General features: G+C 38.9%; 1 protein-coding gene across 5 annotated transcripts in view; it reads left to right on the top strand.

The window, feature by feature from the left end:
* Positions 1–22784, top strand: part of txk (TXK tyrosine kinase) — a 54538-nt gene that overhangs the window by 26530 nt on the left and 5224 nt on the right. For 4 of the 5 annotated variants that reach the window (XM_043691455.1, XM_043691472.1, XM_043691482.1 and 1 more), the window contains 9 exons: positions 173–238; positions 1531–1585; positions 6268–6347; positions 7603–7736; positions 12266–12340; positions 13065–13236; positions 14304–14520; positions 17673–17737; positions 21736–21854. In XM_043691455.1, coding sequence (XP_043547390.1) covers positions 173–238; positions 1531–1585; positions 6268–6347; positions 7603–7736; positions 12266–12340; positions 13065–13236; positions 14304–14520; positions 17673–17737; positions 21736–21854 — 983 coding nt within the window. The remainder of the gene's footprint in view (positions 1–172; positions 239–1530; positions 1586–6267; positions 6348–7602; positions 7737–12265; positions 12341–13064; positions 13237–14303; positions 14521–17672; positions 17738–21735; positions 21855–22784) is intronic. The other variant, XM_043691492.1, reaches the window with a different exon arrangement.

Genomic DNA, 22784 nt, shown 5'->3' on the forward strand with positions numbered 1-22784 from the left:
AACGTGGACCACAACAACTGGATCCTCCCCCTCAGTCAGTTACTTGAATTAGAGTTACTGACTGCCAAATTAATTACATTGTTTCACTTGTGTATTCATTTTGCATTTGTCTAATCTTATGTTATTGAAAGTTTCCTATGAAACAGAAAGTAATTAACATATGTTATTTCAGAAATGAAGGACTTATTCCAAGCAACTACGTGACTGAAAAGAAATCAAATAATATAGAAGCATTTGAGTAAGTTCATTATATAACTCTTGCATCTGCTATTTGAATGCTCATAATGTCTTGTGACATTTTGCATTTCAGAGTGAGCAATTAAGAAAGGGTCACTCCTTGACTTCAAATAAATTAGACACTGGTGTTTTGAGCACACTAAGAATGAACATTTGATGTTATAACTTCACTACTAATGGCATATGGGACCTAACCAATTTTGAAAGACTTTGCATAATTTACCCCTGTTTTGCAATCATAATTAAATAAAAAGCACAATGCAAGAAATTCCATCTGAGTCTCTACCCGTTGGCTCAAAATGTGCTCCTAGGCTTCATTTCACGTGTGCCACTTCTACATACAGCTGAACAATTTCATGCAATAGTTTTTTGTTGGTTCCTTACCTTGCCTGTAGAAGCCTACAGAAAGATGAGTGGCAAATGGGAGGACTGTGGGAAAGAGCTGGCAGGAAGGCTTTGGTGCTGAGAGGATCTGTTGTCCTCTTATTAGGTCTGAACGAATTATTACAAATGTGAACTTGTCCTTGTGGTGATAGTTCCTTGCTGGATTGTTATCATGTGTGGAAAAGTGGAATAGAACACGTTTAATGTTAACTTAGAAAAGGGGTGAAGTATCTATTTTGGATGACTACTCCAGATGTCTAAAACTCAATTTTAGTGTAGAGCTAAATCTTAACTTTTGATCTATTTCATGAAAGTAAAATGGCTGCAATGAGGGCTCACATCTACTCAATTAATACTTAAATATATTTTCAAATGAGCCACTCAGAACACAGGATGTTTACAACTTATTTGCTGAGCCAAGGGACCACAGTTAAAATTTCAGACTTGTTGCCATTTGCTTCTTGCTTGCTTGTTAGTTATTTGGGCCTCAGTGGTTGGTGTTATCCATTTAAAGGTGGAGCAACAGTAAAGTTAACCACACAACCTTACTTTGCTCAACTTAGTAAATATGACAAAGTTTTAAAAGGAATAAGGAGAAGCTTATTAATTAGGAAAATGAAACAAAAACCCTTTGGATGCTGGAAATCTGAAATAGAAGCTCAAAAATTGGAAATACTCAGCAGGTCAGGCAGTGTTTGTGGAGAAAAATATTATTTCTCTCTCCTTCCGCACAGGCTACCTGACCTGCTAAATATTTAGAATATTTTGCTTTTTAACATTAAGGAAAGCTTGTTTGAGGTAAAAGCACAGGAAGGAAGAAGGTTTGGTCTTTCAGTGTTCATTGTTGATGCAGCACTATGACACCAAGATGACGTATTGAATATGGAAATAATCTTTTGTTTCCTGCAGATGGTACTGTAAAAATATAACACGGACCAAAGCAGAGCAGCTTCTTCGACAAGAGGTAAATCAGTCTGCAAATGTTAAAATATTAATTAATGGGATGTGGGTATCACTGGCTAGGCCAGCCACTAATTACCCAGACAGTAGTTAAGAATCTACTACTGTAGTCTGGAGTCACATGTAGACCGGACCAGATAAGGATGCAGATTTCTTTCCCTAAAGGACATTAGTGAACCAGATGTGTTTTTCCAACAATTGAGAATGACTTTATTGTCATCATTGGACTTTAGTAAGCCTTTGACATGCTTTCGCATGATAGACTAATTAGTAAAGTTAGAGCACATTGGATTCAGGGTGAACTTGCCAATTGGATAGAAAATTGGCTTAACAACAGGAGATGATGGAGGGTTGTTTTTTGGACTGGAAGTCTGTGACCAGTTTGTCACTTATATAAATGATTTGGATGACAAATAGGAGGTATGATGAGTAAGTTTGCAGATGACACCAGAATTGATAAAGGTTATCTAAAATTACAAAGAGATCTTGATCAATTGAGTCAATGGGTTGAGGAGTGGTGGATGGAATTTAATTTGGATAAATGTGAAGTATTGTATTTTGGTAAAACAAAGGCAGGACTTATACAATTAAGATAGGGTACTGGGTATTGTTGTAGAACAGAGAGACCTAGGGGTGAAGGTACATCATTTTTTGATATTTGCATCATAGGTAGACAGGATGGTTAAAAAGATGTTTAGCACACTACCTTCATTGCTCAGACCTTTGAGTATAGAAGTTGGAATGTCATGTTAAGGTTGCACTGGACATTGGCGAGGCCTTTTCTGGTATGTATTTCTGGCCACCCTGTTATAAGAAGAATATTATTAAACTGGAGAGAGTTCAGGAAAGCTTTACCAGAATTCTGCCAGGAATGGAGGGTTTGAGTTATAAAGAATGGCTGGATAGACTGGGACCTTTTTCACTAGAGATTCGGAGTTGGGGGGTGACCTCATAGAGGTTTATAAAATCATGAGGGGCATAGATAAGGTGAACAACGGAGGTCTTTTCCATAAGCTGGGGGGCTTCAACTAGGGGACATATTTTTAAGTTGAGAGGAATAAGTTTAAGAAAGGGCAGAGAGTGGTTAGTGTGTGGATTGAAGTGCCAGAGGAAGTGATGGATGCAGGTACACTTAAAATGTTTAAAAGGTATTTGGATAAGTCCATGAATAGGAACGTTTGGAGCAGTGTGGGCCAAGTGCGGGCATGTGGGTCTAGTTTAGTTTGGGAACATGGTCAATGTGGACGAGTTAGACAGGAGGATCTGTTTCCAGGCTGTATGACTCTATAACTCTATTAGACTCTTAATCCAGAAATTTTATTGAATTCATTTTCCAACAAATGTGTGTCCCCAGAACATTACCTGAGTGTCTGGATTAATAGGATTCGCAGTTACTGGGGTGTGCAGTGAGAGAGGGACTCACTGAAATCCTTGTAGAGGGAGGAAGAGAGCTTCTTCAAAATCCTTGTAGAGGGAGGATTCCTGAAGAAGGGCTTATGCTCGAAACATCGATTCTCCTGTTCCTTGGATGCTGCCTGACCTGCTGCGCTTTTCCAGCAACACATTTTCAGCTCGTGTCTGGATTAATAGTCTAGTAATATTATCACTAAGCCATTGCCTACCCATGGATTTGAAACACATTGAACCTCTGACAGTATATAAAGAAGAAGTAGAGAGAATTTTTGAAATATTGACAACTTTAGGAGTATGACTTAGGAAAGACAGGCAATAAGGAAAAAATATGGTGGAGTGGCATTGCTGGTTAAAGAGGAAATTAACACAATAGTGAGAAAGGATATTAGCTCTGACAATTTGTGGGTAGAGTTGAGAAATACAAGGGCAACAAACATTAGTGGGTGTCATATATAAACTCCCAAACGGAAGTGAACATGTTGGGAATGGCATTAAACGGAAAAATTAGAGATGCATGTGATAAGGAAATATCAATGATCATGGGTAACTTTAATGGGCAAATCAAATTAGCCACAATGCTAGAGGAACACATGGGGGAACAGCAATAACTGTTTACTCCTGTCCAGCACAAAAGCATAATGGGTAAAAGCTTAATGGCTTACAAAGGAAATTAGAGATAGTATACCATCCAAGGAAGACACATACAGATTGGCCAAGAAAACTAATAGGTCTGAGGATTGGGACCAGTTTACAATTCAGCAAAGAAGGACCAAGGGATTGATTAAGAAGGGGAAAATACAGTACAAAAGTAAGCTTGCAGGAAATATAAAAACTGACACTAAGAGTTTCAATAGGTACATGAAGAGAAAGAGATTGGCAAAGGCAAATGTAGGTCTCCAACAGACAGAAACAAGGGAATGTATAATAGGGGACAAAGAAATGGCTGAGTAACTGATTACATACTTTTGTTCTATCTTCCCAAAAGAGGACATAAATCAGATACTAGAAATGTTGGAGAATGCAAGACTTAGTGAGAGAGAAGAACTGAGGGAGATCAAATTAGTAGAGAAATGGTGCTCGGAAAATTCTTGGGATTGGAGGTGGATAAATCCCCAGGGCCTGATGATCTACATCCCAGAGTATATAAGGAAGTGGCTCTAGAAATAGTGGAATCATTGGTGGCCATCTTATAGGATTCTATTGACTCTGGTACAGTCTCTGCAGATTCAAGGGTAGCTAATGCCACTCCAATATTCAAAAAGGGAGGTAGAGAGAAACAGGGAATCATAGACCAGTAAGTCTGACATCAGTTGTGGGGAAAATTCTTCGATCCACTATCAAGCACTTTATAGTGGAGCATTTAGAAAGCAGTGTCAGGATCAGCTCGAGTCAGAATGGATTTATGAAGGAGAAATCATGCTTTACAAATCTATTGGAATTCTGTGAAAATATACCAAGTAGAATTGACAAGCAGGAGTGAGTTGATGTGGTATATTTGGACTTTCAGATTACTTTGACAAAGTCCCACATAAAACATTATTGTGCAAGATTAGAGTGCATGGGATTGAGGGAAGTATACTGAGATGTATAGAAAACTGGTTGGCAGAATGGAAACAAGGAGTAAGAATTAATGGGTCCTTTTCAAATTGGTGGGCAATAACTAATGGGCTGTCACAGGGATCAGTGCTGGCACTCCAGCTATTCACAACATATATTAATGATTTAGATGAGTGAACAAAAAGTAACATCTCAAAGTTTGCAGATGATACCAAGTTGGGTGGGAGGGTGAACTGTGACGAGGATGCAGAGATCCTTCAGCATGATTTGGACAGGTTGGGTGAGTGGGCAATTCAATGGCAGATGCAGTATAATTTGGATAAATGTGAGGTGATTCACTTTGGAAGAAGAGAAAAGAAGACAGATTACTACCTCAATGGCTGTAAATTGAGAGAGGGAAGTGTGCAGCGGAACCTAGGTGTCCTTGTGTACCAATTGCTGAGGGTAAGCAAATGGTAAAGAAGGCAAATGGGATGCTGGCCTTCAGTACAGGAGCAAGGATGTGTTGTTGCAGTTATACAGGGCCTTGGTGAGACCACATCTAGAATATTGTGTGCAGTTTTAGACTCCTTTTCTGAGGAAGGAGGGAGTGCAGTGAAGGTTTACCAGGCTGATTCCGGCATGGTGGGGCTGATGTATGAGGAAAGATTGCCTTGGTAAGGATTATTTTCACTGGATGAATGAGGGGATCTCTTGAGACTGATAAAATTCTAACAGCACTAGACAGGGCAGATACCGATGGTGGGTTTGTCCAGAAACGGGGGTCACAGTCTGAGGATTCAAGGTAAACCATTTAGGATGGAAATGAGGTGACATTTCTTCAATCAAAGAATGGCAAGCCTGTGGAAGTCATTACCACAGGAAGTAGTTGATGCCAAATCGTTGAATGTGCTCAAGAGGTGGCTAGATATAGCACTTGGGACGAATGGGATCAAAAGTTATGGGGAGAAAATAGGATTAGGATATCGAGTTGGACGATCAGCCATGATTGTGATGAATGGTAAAGCAGGCTTGAAGAGCCGAATGGCCTCCTCCTGCTCCTATCTTCTACGTTTCTATATTTATAATGAACTGGCATAGAACAGGAGTTGAGGCCTGAGGCATGATCTTATTGAATGGCGGGGCAGGCTTGTGGGGACATAGACACTACTTCTGCTCCTGCATTTTTATGTTCTTATGTTATTATTTGGACGTGCGTTAAATTCAGGTTACATGATACATTTTATGAACATGAATGATTTAGCAAAATATTCAATAATAAGAATGAAGTTAAAGCAAACGAGATTTTTTAAGTTCACTCATGGGACGGTATGGTATTACTGGCTAGCCAGCATTTGTTGCCCATCCTTTGTTGCCCTTGAGAAGGTGGTGGTGAACTGGTAGTGAGAATGAACAGCTTAACTTCTCACATCTTATTGCACAGGATTTCAACAAGTAAGCATGAATTGTAAGATTAGTTGTTTGTCTTCATCATATTATTTCTGTCTCGTGTTATATTTTCAAATGTTGGGGGGTGAAATTGTTCTTAACCGCTGGTATTTCTTGGTTGCCTGTTTTACATCACTTTGTATTTTCTTGCTCTTAGATTTCAATATTGAGCATATGCAAAGCATGTCACAAATTCGTTATAAGTGCAAAGGCCAATTTCACCCCTTAGTCTTTTGCAAACGTTAGCAGGTTTTTGAAAAAATATGTTTTTGTGTATATTCTTTTCAGGCTACAGAAGGGGCTTTTATTGTCAGAGACTCGAGTCAACAAGGAATTTACACAGTGTCTGTTTACACTAAAGCTGGAGGGTAATCATTGATTTTACTTCATGAATTTTCAACTGGAACATTTTGATTTTCTGTGCTATTCATTTAAGTGTGCAAGTATAAAAATAGGTCGTACTTTGCAGATTGTTTTTCTTAAGTTTTTGGCACGGTTAGTATAAGGCCCTGACTATCTAAAACCTTTCCACTTTGAAAAGATAATTCCACTTCTTCATACTTCAAGCAGTCTGGAGTTTATTGAGTTTAGAGTTAATCAAAGGACCCATTACAGTGTAACTAGTGCACTTGAAACAAGTGTCCAGATACCATCTGCAAAAGGCAATCCTTATTTCAGGTCCTAACTAATTCTGATCTGTGTTGGAAGATTTTCACATGTTATATTTCCCTATCTGAAAAATTGCTATATTTTCCTTTTACAGATCAGAAAAGTCATAGAATTGAACAGTCACAGTTTCACCGAATTATAGCATTCAGATAAATCACTGCAACATATATGACAATCTCTGGACAGGCCCTGGAGTGAATCATAAGCTTTCAAAGATCCCAAGAATATCTCCTACTCATTTTGTGCATTTGCATGACCCCAAATACTAAAGGTGCTTTATGGTTACAGCGATGCATGATGCATCAACATCATTTTGAGTGATATACTGACTCCAGCCATACTGTTGCCAGTGGAAATAGATTTCAGTACTTTTATACATATACACAAAGCAGAGTTTTGTTAGTTTTTTAAGCAATGTAATAATTGCTGCAAAATATAATATTAGGTCTCTTCATTGCACTCACGTATGAAATCAATATCAGCTTCAGTTGGTCTCAAACTATTACTTACCAATAGACCATTGCAATTAAATGGTTCACTTAATCCTTTCAATATAATTGGTCATCCTAGTGCACATTATAATTATACTGCAGCCTGTGGGGAAACTCATATTTTATGAGAATTGTTATTTGAAGTCTTGTACATAAATGGATTTGCTTTAAAATGGATGAGTTGATAGCATAGTTGCAGCGCAATGGTGTAGAAAATGCAAAATTGTTCACTTATAATAACAGATATGTTTCTTGATAGTTTATTTTATTACTTTTGCTACTAGTCAAATAAATGTCACCCACTTGTAAAAAATATAGTGATACAAGAAGTCAACACCTATATAATTGGAACAAATGCAACTATTTTCCTTTGGCTACTGTACCTCCTGTAAGAAAATAACTGTAACCGTAAAGGAATATTTTGATATGCTGTTTTATTTATGATCTTCATGATTTCTTACAGTGAACCAAATGGATCCGTCAGACACTACCACATAAAACAGACGCAGACATCAAACAAACAGTACTATGTGGCAGAAAAACACCTCTTCGATACCATCCCAGAACTCATTAAATATCATGAACACAATGCAGCAGGTAGAGTGTAGAAGTAATTCAATCCTAATATTTGAAACACAAAATGCATTTAATTTTGTATCTAGAGTATACAAGTGTTCTGATTGGTAGTTACACCTTAGCTATTGCAGCCTCTGTTAGGACGACATCAAGTGCGAAGCCAGTAACATTTTTACTATTGGGTCAGAAACCCCATGAGCTCTATGCCAGGAGTTTGAGCTCATAAATTAAGTGACACTTCAGAGCAAGTGAAGCATCCATACCAGTTCTGCATATCTGAATGTACCATCCTTTAGGTGAATCCTTAACTAAGGCCACATCAGCATGCGTCACTTGTGCAGACTGATATTATTAATCTCATTGCTGTCTGTGAAGAACGTTAGGCATGTGTCCTGGGTATCATCCTTTGCTCATGAATAATGCCAAATCTTAGGTTACATGCACATTCATTTTATTGGTGTTAGCAAAGTTTTATGTTCAAAATGGCTTTCTTTTTCTATGGGATGTGAACATTTCTGGTAAGGTCAGCATTTATTGCTCATCCCAAATTATTGTTGAGAAGATGGTGATGAGCTGCCTTCTTGAACAGCTGCAATTTCAGTGCTGGAAGGGTCTTCAGGATTTTGACACTGGGACTCAGGAATGGTTGTATAGATCCAAGGTAACATAATGTGTGCTGGAGAGGAATCAACACTATTGGGGATCTCATGCATCCACTGTGCTTGTTCAGATCAGTGGTGGAAGTCATAGTTTCACAAAATGATTTTGAAGGAACCTTGGCAAGTGGCTGCAGTGCATTGTGTAGTTTACAATGCTGACTGTCGGTGGTGAAGGGAGTGAATGTGTAAGGTATTGGTTGGATGCTGATTCATCAGGTTAATTTGACATGGATAATTTCGAGCATCATGTCTGATGATGGAGCTTCACTCAACCAGATCTGTGGAGAGTATTTCATCTCATGCCTGATCTATACCTTGTTGATGGTGGTCATGTTTTCAGAAGTCAGAAGATGAATTATATACCCAGAATTCCCAGTCTTAACTTGCTCTTGTTGCTGCAGGGTTTATGTTCCAGTTCCCATTAAGTTTCTGATCAATGGTAACCCCCAGAACGTTGGTGAGTTGGACATGCAGTGGTAGTAATGCCAGTGAATGTTAAGAAGAGGTAGTTAGATTATTTCTTGTTGGAAGTGGTTATTCACTGGTACCTGTGTGGTCCAAATGTAACTTGTTGATTATCAGCCCAAATTGGAACATTGTCCACACACAGCAAAAGATGAACATAAACAACTTCAGTATCTGAGCAGTTGTGAATGGCACTGAACATTGTGCAATCAAGAAAACATTCCTATTTCTGACCTAATGACGGAGGGAAGATCATTGAAAAACAACTGATGAGTGTTTGGCATGAGGAGCACTTGGGGTGATATCCTGAGACTAAGAGTGTTAGACCAGCAGCAACCTGTGGCAGATGCCAACCATCCTTCATGTGAAGACATCGCAGCTGAATGTCCCCTTAGGATGTGCAGTGAGGTGACAGGGGCCAAAAGTCTATTGTCCTCAATACCATTTCCTCTGGATTAATGAGTTGCAGTGTCAGTGAAGACACAGCATGTCCCACACTGTCACAGAACTGTGTTAATTGTTGGAGAGGGAATTGCGACATGAAGGAATGGGTGGCCATCCAATCCCAATGGCTATCAAGGTGTCAGATGTCTTGAACTTTAATGTAAGTGGCTCTTTCCAAGGCACTGGTGCTTAAAGAGTAACTGGGTGTAAATGTTCATTTGTATTACAGTGGCATGTCTGACATGCAACCAGTGTGTCCTGATGAATATTAGTTGGTGCTTGCTGCTCCACCATTAAGACTGCCAGCACTTGACTGGATGGATGCTAGACATCAAATATAGTGCCAGGGATCCTGAGAATGTCCTGGCAGTGTTGTCTATTTATGCTCATGATAATCATCCAAGAAGTCATGTAGCCAATTGATAGTGTAGAACCTGTGTTTTTACAGCAATAATCAAGAAAACATGTCCTCAATAATGAGAAAAAGATTGTTTTGAGACATCACTCACATACGAGAATAAAATACGAAGATTTTCAAAATTGTCGTGGTTAAGGGTATATTCGCTGAGCTGAGAAGTTGATTTGCAGATGTTTCGTTCCCTGTCTAGGCGACATTTTCAGTGTGTGCGGTGCCACTTTACTGTCTCTTCTGGAATTTATTTAGTTCAGTTTCTGCAGCTTCCGTTGCCAGTTTGGTTGTTTGTTGTAGTCACCGGTATATTGGGTCTAGGTCTATGTGCTTATTGATGGTGTCCGTGGATGAGTGCCATGCTCCAGAAATTCTCTGGCTGTCCTCTGTTTAGCTTGTCCTATGATCGTTGTGTTGTCCCAGTCAAATTTGTGTTTCCTGTCATCTGTATGTATGGCTACTAGGGACAGCTGGTTGTGGCATTTAGTGGCTAGTTGGTGTTTGTGGATGCAGATTATGTTGTCTGTCTGTTTGCCCTACATAGTGCTTCGTGCAGTCTTTGCACGGAATCTTGTAAATTATGTTAGTCATGCACATGATGGGTATAGGGTCTTTTGTCCTGGTGAGTTGCTGTCTGAGTGTGGCTGTTGGTTTATGGGCTTTCATGAATCCCAGTGGTTCGAAAAGTCTGGTTGTCAGTTCTGAGACAATTTTTATGTAAGGTAGCATGGCTAGTGAGTTAGGTCATGGCATGTCCTTGTCACATTGTTTGTCTCATAGGCATCTGCAGATGAAGTTGTGGGGATATCCGTTCTTAGCGAATAATTTCAAAGTAATTGATTGACTGACTGTGAAGCATGATGGGACATCCTGAGGAATTACATTTGTTTTTATTAACTATGGAGACTTCATATTCCATAACATACTGTAATAATGAATGATTTGGAGGTGCCGATGTTGGACTGGTTTGTACAAAGTTAAAAATCACCCACCACCAGGTTATAGTCCAATAGTCTTATTTGGAAGCAATAGCTTTCATAACCCTGCTCCTTTATCTGGTCACAACCACCTGATGAAGGAGCGACGTTCTGAAAGCTAGTGCTTCCAAATAAACCATTTGGACTATAACCTGGAGGTGTGTGATTTTTAACTTTGTAATAATAAATTATGACTGTGTATTAAAAAAAACATACTGCGGGATTTGTTTAGAACAGACAATGCTATTATTTCAGTTGCACTTTACCAAACAAGTTTTAGAGAAATCTGAGCATAGTAATGATTGAAATGCACAATGAGAGGTGATCTCATCAAAACATAGAGGATTCTTAAGGGGCTTGACAGGGTAAGTTCTGAGAGGATACTGCCTATCATGGGAGAGTACAGCACAAAATAAAAGAGCATTCATTTAAAATTGACACTCATTGATGATCTGAATAAAGGAAATGAGACATTGTTGCTAAATTTGCAGATGACAAAAAGATGGGTGGAAGGGCAGGTAATGTTGAGGAGATGGGGAGGCTGAAGGAGGACTTGGACAGGCTGGGAGAGTGGGCAAAGAAGTAGCAGATGGAATACAATGTGGGAAAGTGTGAGGTTATGCAATTAGTAGGAAGAATAGAGGCATATTTTCTAAATGGGGAAAGGCTTCAGAAATCTGAAGCAAAACCCAACTTGGGAGTCCTAGTTCAGCATTCTCTTAAGGTTAACAAGTTAGGTTCAGTTGGCAGTTAAGAAGGCAAACATAATGTTAGTACTCATTTCAAGAGAGCTAGAATATAAGATCAGGGGTATACTGCTGAGGCTGTATAAGACTCTGGTCAGACCATATTTGGAACATTGTGAGCAGTTTTGGGCTCAGTATCTAAAAAAGGATGTGCTGATCTTGGAAGGGGTTCAGAGGAGGTTTGCAAAAATGATCCTGGTGATGAAGGGCTTGTCATATGAGAAGCTGTTGAGGACTTTAGGTCTGTACTCAATGGAGTTTAAAAGGATGAGGGGGAATCTTACTGACCTCTTTTGAATATTGAAAGGCCTGGAGAGAGTGAACATGAGGAAAATGTTTGCACTAGCAGGAGAGTCTAGGACCTGAGGGCACAGCCTCAGAGTGAAGAGGTGACCCATCTTGATTAGTAAGTGGTTGGGGAGAAGGCAGAAGAATGGGGTTGAGACACATAATGGCCATGATCGAACAGCAGAGCAGAGTGGATAGGCCAAATGGCCTAATTCTGCTTCTATAACTTATGGACTTGTGAGATGAGAAGGAATTTCTTTCGGAGGGTTGTGAGTCTTTGGAATTCCTTGCCACAGAGAGATGTGGTGCCACAGTCCTTGTGCATATTTGAGGATGAGATTCTTGATCAGTAAGGAAATCAAGGGTTACGGGAAAAAATGCAAGAAAGTGGACATGAGGAATGTCTGATTAGCCATGTTCTTATTGAATGGTGGAGCAGGCTCAAGGGGCTGAATGGCCTCATCCTGTTCATTTTTTTTGTGCTCTTATGGCCTTATGGGAATAAATATGATCGATACAATACCAATCTTTGTTAAACTATCCTTTCTCTTCCATTGCCTAGGCCTTGTCACAAGATTTCGTTATCCCGTTGGGCTAATGGGAAGATGTATTCCTGCAACAGCTGGCTTCAGCTATGGTACTAACTGTAATTATTTACATCATTACGTGTAGATTTGATATCCCATTTCACTTTCCATTGAGTCAGTAATAAGAAATGGCCAATTTTAAAGAAAAGCTTTCAAAATGTAAACACATATTCGGTAAACTCCAATAAGGTCACCCACAGATAGTCTGGGCCATATTTGAATTTAGCCTGACCTGTCTCTACCTCACCAATCTGTGCCAGGATAACATCCTATGTAAAAGCCTGCAATGACCTGGAAGTCCATGTTAGCTCTTACTGTATGTGATCCTCCCTACTCAGGTAACCCAAATCACCCAGATGAAAAGAAACAGAATATTCACTCCTTTTAATTTTAATGAAGAATATATTTAAACTTTTTATTGAGAGTAGTATTAGAAACCCAGAGGGTAATTTTCCACTTAGTTTCTCTGGTTCACTTATCTTAATGTTATGAAACAGCCTTGGTACTTGTGATGGTTAACTGCAGAGGAACAGCTTGGAAAATTACCCCTGAACCCAACCTGAATGTCTTATAACACAAGCTCACATCCCAGTCAGTGAGGTTGTAATCTCAATTGTTGATTGTACTTCATCATTCCAACCAGTAAACTTCCAATGATATAATTTTATGAATGGAAACAGGATAATACCCTGAAACATTTTCATTTAGGTAAATTAGATAAATGTGAGTTGCTGTTAAATGATGTTTCATTTAAAGTAGCTTTTTTTTAAACAGAAAAATGGGAGATAAATACATCTGAGTTAACTTTCATGAAAGAGCTGGGCAGTGGACAATTTGGGGTGGTACGTCTAGGAAAATGGAGAGCTACGCATAAAGTCGCAATCAAAACCATTTTTGAAGGTTCGATGTCTGAAGAGGATTTTATCGAGGAAGCTAAGGTCATGATGTAAGTTTTATTACTTGTATAGAAAAGTTCGAGATTTGATTGTGAAAATGAAAGGAAGGAATACAAAGACAGAAAGTTTCCCTGTTCTGCATCAGGACAGGGCAGGACAAAACCTCCACCTGTAAGAGTTTTGTGCTGCTGACTGTTTAGATTTAATTTGCATTTTTCAGTTGTGCTACTTGTGGCATTCCTATATTGCCACTGATCTTTTACAGCACTAACATGCTGGTATTATTAACACCAAGAGTATTGTAAAAGTAAAACATTAACAACTTTCCGTCATTACAACTGAGGTTCAATATACTTACACATATTGGGCTCCAAGTATTCAATGCTTGTTGTCACGGCCAACAGAAAATTTGAAAACGGAAGCAATTGACAGGAAGGTGATGTAATGGCGACCAGCCAAACGTATATCTCCACACAACCCAATACAGAGGAACCTCGATTATCCAGCATTCGATTATCTGAGTATCGAAAGATCGCAAGGTTCTGATCCTTGGCTAAGCTATGTTATCTGGCATTCAATTATCTGGAATTCAATTAACTGACCGAAATACTGCCTGCCCATGTCCTTCAGATAATCAAGGTTCCTCTGTAATACCCCAAATGCAAGATAATTACATAAGAAAGTTGGATCGTGGTAGAAAGATTTGTAGCAGACTAATTATGGCAATCATTCAGGGAATTCACACTCTAAAAATGGGAGTGAACATAATCATCGGCTGGCAATTCCTGAACACAGTCTCAAGTCTCAAGTCTATTTGATATAATTGTTTTAAGGTTAAGTGTAATAATTCTGGATGTTTGATTGGTTTACCATTTGTACAAACTTTCTTGTTCACACACCATCTCATGAATTAAATATATACAGATTTGTGTGGTATCAGTAATATCTACTGCCACACAGATTTCCCTTTAGTTAAATATAAAACTGATTATAATCTTTGGATAAAGTGGACCAATTTAAATTCTAACCTTACAAGAGTCCAAGAACTCTACAATTATTTGATGCTGACATTCGCTGCTCAAAGTGACACTGAATGAATACTCCTTTCTTTCCTCAGGAGACTATCACATTCTAATTTAGTTCAACTTTATGGGGTTTGCACACAAAAGCGACCAATCTGCATAGTTACAGAGTTCATGGAAAACGGTTGTCTGCTCAATTACTTGAGACAGAGACAAGGCCGACTTCATAAAGAAGCCTTACTAGGTATTTGTGAGGATGTATGTGAAGGGATGAAGTACCTCGAGAAGAACCATTTCATTCACCGGGATTTGGTAAGGATTCTGTAGTCCCATTGTAGAAAGTAACAGTTTGTAGGCTGCTATCTGTAGAAAATCAGCATTGTTACAATGATATACATTAGTAAATTTTGTGTGGACCAAGCAGCACTGTTACACATCACTCTCACCTATGAAGAGTCAGAATTAATGATGGGTTAAGTTTCAGATCTGAAATAATATACTTACAAATAAGTGACAGATAACATTATCATCTATATTTCTATTAATAAATAATGGGGTGAAATTGTGCTGTGGTGGTTTAGCATTTCAAGTCTCTGATAACACATGTTTGGGTATATAGATATGTTAATGTTGCAGGGTGAATGGCAAAGGAAAGAGACAAATATTCTTTTGTTGTTGTTTTGCAATTGTATGTGGCCAGTTACATTTTGCTCATTACAGTTTTGTTCAGACATTGAGTGAACAATTCATCTTCGGTGAGTGAATGCATGTTCCAATTGTAGCAACATAATCTGCTTTGTACCATGCCACCATAGTGAGTTATAACATGAGTCAAGAACAGAGAGAAGCTTTCAGAGTATTTTGCTTGGTCTTAACTTAGTACTATATCTAAATTCCAAATGCCCATGAATTAAACAATTTAGTTCATTCTTCACACATCCTACTATCAATGAATACCTACAGTTGATCACAATGAATTAGCAAGAGTCCTTTTACACTAAGGAGAAGTCCCAGAGCTTTATAAATGTTTGGATGAACTGAGTACATGAGAAGCACTGAGTCTGCCATGCTATGAGAAAGAAGAATGTAACAATATTGAATGGGTTTTATTAACTAAAACCCACATTAAAGACTGCAATCTATTAAAATATTAATTACAGAGAGCACAATTTTCCTATTCCTACGCCTAGCTTACTATAGGTCCCAGGTAAAACACAGAACAAAACCAAATAAGAGGGTTCACAAAAGGGAGGACCACTTATTGATTTTTCCATCCATTAATTTGAATGGATAGAAAATGCACTGGGTTGTCATCAGGGCATATGTTCTTTCTGACTTTTCACATTTGTGCCAATAATATAGAATCACCCAGATTTATCAACAGAAAAATATACACCAAATGTCCTTGATCACCATTCAAAGGCTTTTTCTTTGTAGTCTGGAGTTGGGATTTTTGGAAAAAAATGGTTGATGTTGTATGAAGGAAGGTTGACTCTAACTATTTCAAGGTGGTGTGGTTAAAACATTGTGAAGGTCATATGACCAGGCTTCTTTATTAGAAATAAAGACAACCATTACTATTTTCACAATTGAAATTGGAGAAAGTTACTATTCTGTGGGTCACATGTAAAATAGAAAACCTCTTTCAGGTGCCAAGGTGTCCAACTAAATGCTTATCCATATTAGGTTTTTAAACAAAGAGATCTATTGTCCAAGTTTCTTAATAAACACAATTCAGTATTTATTATCTAGGCACAACTTATTCAATAAAATTGCAACATTTGGTTAACATATCCAGTCAGTAATATAACCATACAAAGGTTTATCCTCGTAAATATCCACGAAGTATGCATTCTTACATGCATATACATGCACAAGCAGTTCAGAAAAAGAGAAATAAATAAATAACACAGGGTTCCTGGGGAAAGAAATAACATTGGGCCAATGGACTATTCTTGAAAACATAAGGATAAAGTGCAGGATGCTCTGGAATTAATTGCTGTGATGTTCTGGAATCTGTAGTCATAGCGTCAGAGAGATGTACAGCATGGAAACAGACCCTTCGGTCCAACCAGTCCATGCCGACCTGATATCCCAACCCAATCTAGTCCCACCTGCCAGCACTCGGCCCATATCCCTCCAAACCCTTCCTATTCATATACCCATCCAAATGCCTCTTAAATGTTGCAATTGTACCAGCCTCCACCACATCTTCTGGCAGCTCATTCCATACACGTATCACCCTCTGCGTGAAAAAGTTGCCCCTTAGGTCTCTTTTATATCTTTCCCCNNNNTGCCCGAAACATCGATTCTCCTGTTCCCTGGATGCTGCCTGACCTGCTGCACTTTTCCAGCAACACATTTCCAGCTCCCAACTCCTGTACTCAGTAGTCTGACCAATAAAGGAAAGCATAGCAAATGCATTCTTCACTATCCTATCTACCTGCGACTCCACTTTCAAGGAGCTATGAACCTGCACTCCAAGGTCTCTTTGTTCAGCAACACTCCCTAGGACCTTACCATTAAGTGTATAAGTCCTGCTAAGATTTGCTTTCCCAAAATGCAGCACCTCGCATTTATCTGAATTAAACGCCATCTGCCACTTCTCAGCCCATTGGCCCATCTTGTCAAGATAGTCAAGTTGTGAATCATGCATAGTTGTCTCTGAAGTCTTGCAGGTACAGCTTGCTCCAGGACTATGATCTCAAGACATTCTTTCAGTCACTCTTTCACAAGAACAAATAGGTTTCATCTTGAATTGATTCCAGAAAGTGGAGAGATCAGCTGGAAAGCTTGTTCATAACAAGCCTTCCTCTACCTTAGCTGGCTCTCTCCAACTGAACCAAGTAAAACAAAATTCCCTCTATTCAAAAACAAACAGCTCCAACTGGATTTACAGCAATGATTACCATTACGTGGTTTCAAGAAAGGCTTGTTAAAAACTCCAATGTCCACAGTGAACTTTCAATGACCTCTTTTAAAGAAACCTCTTTTAAAGAAATCTTGAAATAATTTTTTTTTCCAAAATCCTTCAATAATTAAATCCTCTAAACAATATTAAATATAACATACCTTTGCAATACCAGCAAGATAAAGGTTTGCATTGCAGACCCTCCTGAACAGTTAGAAGGATAGTCACTAATGCATCTTATAACAAGATAGGGATTATTCACAATTTTATTGTGTGGGATGATTTTGGAAGCAGCCAGTTTCCCAGGCAGTCTATGACACTATAGTTTGAATTTGGTCCCATCAGGAGGTATGTGAGGTGTTGTTTGTCTGAGTGACTGATTTTTGAGAAACTTCAGCAAGGTTACTGGTAGGTCCAGTCACGCATTTAAAACAACCTTTATTATTGGGCTTCTCAATATGCTTTTTTCTATATATATATATCATATTTGGTTATTAATCTGTTTTTATGAATGAAATTACTTTTTAACCTGAGTATTTCTTCTCAAAACTAGGCTGCAAGAAACTGTTTAGTGGGTGACAAGAATGTGGTGAAAGTCTCTGATTTTGGAATGGCAAGGTAAATTAGTTTCTCAGATATGAAATTCTAACTTTAATGGAAACATTCTCTAAGGTAACTATTGTTGATTGAATGTTAACAAACACTGCTTAACATTCATGGAGTCCTGCTGAAACCTTTGCTAAAGGCAACCTCACAAGGATTTCATTAATTACGGAAATTAAGTAACTTTGTCATATGTGAAGTATGAATTAAGATTATTGTTAATGCACTGGAAGCAGTTCAGAGAAGGTTTATTAGGCTAATACCTGGAATGAACATTGCCATAACAGGAAAGTCTAAACAAGACAGGCCTGTGCCCTTTGGAGTTTAGAAGAGTCAGAGGTGACTTAATTTAAGCATATAAGTTCCTGAGGGGACTCGATTGGGTGGATGTTGAAAGGATATTTTCTCTTGTTGGAGAATATGGAATTCGAGGGCATGTTTTAAAAATAAGGGATCACCCATTTAAGACAGAGATGAAGAAATTTTGTTTTTCTCTCAAAAGGTTGTGAATCTTTGGAATTTCTTTCCTCAAAAGCCAGTTGATGTAGAATCATTACATATCTTTAGATAGAGGTTTGATTATCAAGGGGATGAAAGATTATTGGGGATGTGCAGGAATATAGAGTTGAGGTTAAATTAGATCAACAATGATCTTATTGAATGGCAGAGGAGGCTCAAAGTGCTGAGTAGAGTATGCTTTTTCCTTTTCATATGTTCACATGAAATTGAATCAAAGTCTTGCCTTTGACCACTTCATTGCAGATCAATGTGTTCCATGTTCTTATTGTGAAGCTTTAACCTTGGTTAATGATTACAATGATAATGGAATAATTGCATACTTTTCTAGCAATAATGAATGGTTGGAAATGCTGCTTAATACTAGTGGAATTATCAATTCATGGCAATGACCATTATAAACAACTGAGCAAGACGGTTTGTAATCTCCAGGTTACTTACATGCTTTATAGCTGTTAATTCACAAGACATCCACTTGGTCAAAAAATATAGACCAAAACAATGCCAGAAATTCAAGTGTAATGAAACTGGGAGAACTGGCTAACATGTGCCTGCTCATGTAGTCCCAGGTAACATGTTAAATTTGTGCATGAGACCTCATGCAAATGATTGAGTCTTGTGGTCAGCACTTGCTAAAATTTTGTACATGTGCCTGTTGGTTTCAGCATTCTCCCATGGATTGGTGTGAGACTTTTTAACACATTAAAGGTAAGGTGTGGGGCGTCCTGTGGCAGTGTCCTTGCCTTATGAGCCAGAAGACCCGGGTTCATGTCCCACCTGCTCTAGAAGGTATACTAATATTCCTGACAGGTTGATTTGAAAATATGAAAAAGGTGCTATGTAAGTGTAAATTGTTTTTGTAATTACTGATTATTCACATGCACATAACCATTTCTGGATGCTCAATACCATCATTATATTTTGGAGTACTCTTTGGTGTGGTGTCTGTTGTGTGGAGTGGATGTTGATTTAAAAGCCTCCACCTTGAGAGACTTTCATCTACGGATAACTTGAGTGAAATAGCTGTTCATTGTGACAAGAATTGAAAGCTGCTATAGGCTCAGAAAATTAGTGCCAAAAGCAAACAATTCATTCTTGTAAAGTTACTTAGTCTGAGATCACATTGAGTGGCGGAGCTGGCTTAATGAGCTGAAAGACCTACTTGCATCGTTATCTTCTATGTTTCTGTAACGAAATGTGACTGATGGATCCAGCCACAGGAGGGGTTATTATCATCATTGGTGCAGAGAAATGAAGATACAGAGAAAAGAAGGAGAAGTAGCCGTGTCAAAAAGCCCAGGGCCAATAGCAAATTCAATGGATATTGACCATCCTCCAGATAAGGAGGTTGCAGCTGAATGTCACCTCGGGATGCACAGGCAGTACAGGAGTGCCTGAGTGAATGAATGAATGAATGAATGAATGATTTATTGTCACATGTATTTACAGTGGATAATATAATAAAATACAGTGAAAAGCTTCAACTATTGCCACAATCTGGTTCCATTTTGAATAGTTTAAGAATAAAAAGACATAACTTAGTGAGAGTCTATTTTTGTTCTGCCATCTCTGCGCTGAGTCCTGAGCTGGCTCAGCAACAACACCCACACCGCCACCCTCCTGTCGGACTCACCAACGTTGGAATTACCATTCTACAGGTGCCATCACTTTGCAAGTTGCTGATGCTCTTCCACCATCAGCGGCGGGCTCATGTACGTCAATGATACCATTCTTCAGAGACCATCTCTTCACCATTTCTCCCCCGTGTCGCTGCCGATTCTGGGTCCTGTGCCGGACCCATACTCGCTCTGCAACCAGGATACCTCAGCTCCACTGCTGCCATCAATAACCTTACCTACAGCAACCAGCTGTCATGCCTGATGCCAATTCCTCCAAATGAACAAGGTGTTGTGTCCTCACATGCTGAAAACATCCCAGGATGCTGTTCTCCAGCTTGAGGCATGGCTCAGCCACAATCTGTTATCTGATGGAATGGGTGATCACTCTATCCCAGTGGCTCAGCTGTGTTGAAATTTCTGCATCTGCCTCCTCTGAAGGAGCAGCTGGCGACTGTGTGATCTCTCAATCATTCCTCAAAAGTGTATCCATACTGTTATCAATACCATTTGTACCAGTTCACAACACATCATCTTGTTTCCCTTTGGCAAGTTCAATGCTGCAGCCTTGGTAGTAAGCTTCAACTACTTCATTAACTAAGCCCCCAGGTCCATGGCACTATAAACCGTACACATCATATCTAGACAATGTTGGAGTCATACCTGGCACATAGGAAGATGGCTGTGGTTGTTGGAGATTAGTCATCTCAGCTCCAGGACATCGCTGCAGGAGTTCCTCAGGGTGGTCTCCTTGGCCCAAACATCTTCAGCTACTTCATCAATGACCTTCCCTCCATCATCAGGGCAGAAGTGGGGATGTTTGCCAATGATTGCACAATGTTCAATACCATTCATGCCTCCTCTGAAGCTGAAGCAGTCCATGTCCAAATACAACAAGATCTGGACAATATCCAGTACAGTAGGAGGGATAACACCTCCTGTATGAGAGACTACAGCACTGTGCATATAAACCAGATAAGACCTTATTAACACCTGGGGAGTTGGCTGCAGTGATCATTGATAGAATCATTGATAAGAGTCAAATACAGCTTGTGTTTGTTTTCTCTTAGATTTTGCTGTTGCTGAATAAAAATGAATGGTTTGAAGCCTTTCTTGTATGTGATGGTTCACATTGATTAATGATAAGCTGCTGGGCTACAGTGGGCATTGAGAAAAGATTAACAGTGACTTAGACAGGATTGTAAGATGGAATATGGCTAAGGATAGATGAGCTGCGTGAACAGTGATCAATGTGAGGATATGCAGATGGATGTGCCATGAAGTGTCAGCCATGCCAGCTATGTGCCCTGAGAAATTTGTTGCACTTGCTGGCCCACTACATGCGCAGTTAAGGGTAACTCGAGTACCAATGTTTGACTGGGTGCACATCTGGGGCTCAAAGATAGTGTCAGTGTCAGGGGTCCCGGGATGTTCCAGCAATGTTGAGAAAGTCCGCCCAAGACAAATGGGAAAATATGGCAAGTATTGGACAATCAGGGAGTCATAGGAATGTGGTTCATGGTTAATTGGGTGTGTTTGTGACGATAGTGTAAGCAAATCTATTGGGCCTCCTTCACCCTCCATGAAACTCGAAAACATGATACTTAATTGAGATCTGGTAAGATTCAGGGCTCAGGGATTAGTGTTATTAGTAATTTAGTTTGTATCTTAACAATTCTCCTCAAACAAAAATAATTATTTCTAGAATTCTTTCCACTTTAAGTATTAGGACTGTGTACTCAGAGGTAACACAACTGAAAAAATGAAATTAAGAAAATAATGATTTTATTTTCAAGTGTAACTTGATTTGATGTATAATTGAGTTCCTTTCCAAAGACATTTTCATGTCTGTTAAAATGCTTTGGTGTCTGCTTTCTACAGATATGTCCTTGATGATGAATACACCAGCTCAACAGGCTCCAAGTTCCCTGTCAAGTGGTCACCCCCTGAGGTCTTTCACTTCTCTAAATTCAGCACCAAATCAGATGTCTGGTCATTTGGTAAGACATTTCATTTATTCAAGGAATCTCTGGGGTTAAAACTCTTTACTAACTATTTAAAAAGGTTAATTGTCAACGAATCATTAAGCCTCAAGTGCTTTGCGATGACCTTGTAGAAATACAATTTTCTATCAGTCACAGCTTAATGATATAGGGTAGGCCATTTACATCAGAGGTAGGGAGAAATTTCTTCACCCAGACAGCAGTCAATCTGTGGAATTCTCAGCCACAGAAAGCAGTTGCGGGTCAGACATTGAATGTTTTCAAGAAGGTGCTAGAAATGGTTCTTAGGGCAAACAGTATCAAAGAATAAAGGGAGAAAGTGGGAACAGGGTACTGAGTTGGATGATCAGCCATGATTATACTGAATGGCTGAACAGGCATGAGGGGCTGAATGGGTATTCCTACTCCCCTTTTTGTGTTTCTATGTTTTCTTCCTTTTTAGCAGTCGATTGATACTCCTTCTAGTGATCATGACACTAGAGTGGATGGAAATCTTGGGCACAGTCCTTACTTATGCATAAAGAGTATGCCTTAGCTGCCAGTAGTGGCACAAAATTAAAATGCTTTATTTTCTTATTATTTTAGATTCTTTTCAGCCTAAATAATTGATCAGCTCTTTTATTTTTGCTGCCATAACAATCATGGATGGCAGGAATTTACAAATGTAGTGTTTCGAAGGTGAAAATGGTTATGAGTGCATTAGATTTTACTATGATTTTCATTCATTTATCGCATTTTAATTCATATTTAAATGGAAGTGTTCCTATCCCTGAGGTCAATTTTGCACAAGATGCTGCTCTGCCAAATCAGCTTGGTTTAGCTAATGCAGATAAAATTGATTTTAAAGGGAATTCAGGATCTACCATTGGAAAGAAATTGGTTCTAAAATGTGTAGAATAATACCAGATGAAATATAATGATTAATAT

This window comes from Chiloscyllium plagiosum, chromosome 1 (genome assembly GCF_004010195.1).
Source record: "Chiloscyllium plagiosum isolate BGI_BamShark_2017 chromosome 1, ASM401019v2, whole genome shotgun sequence".
Taxonomy (NCBI): domain Eukaryota; kingdom Metazoa; phylum Chordata; class Chondrichthyes; order Orectolobiformes; family Hemiscylliidae; genus Chiloscyllium; species Chiloscyllium plagiosum.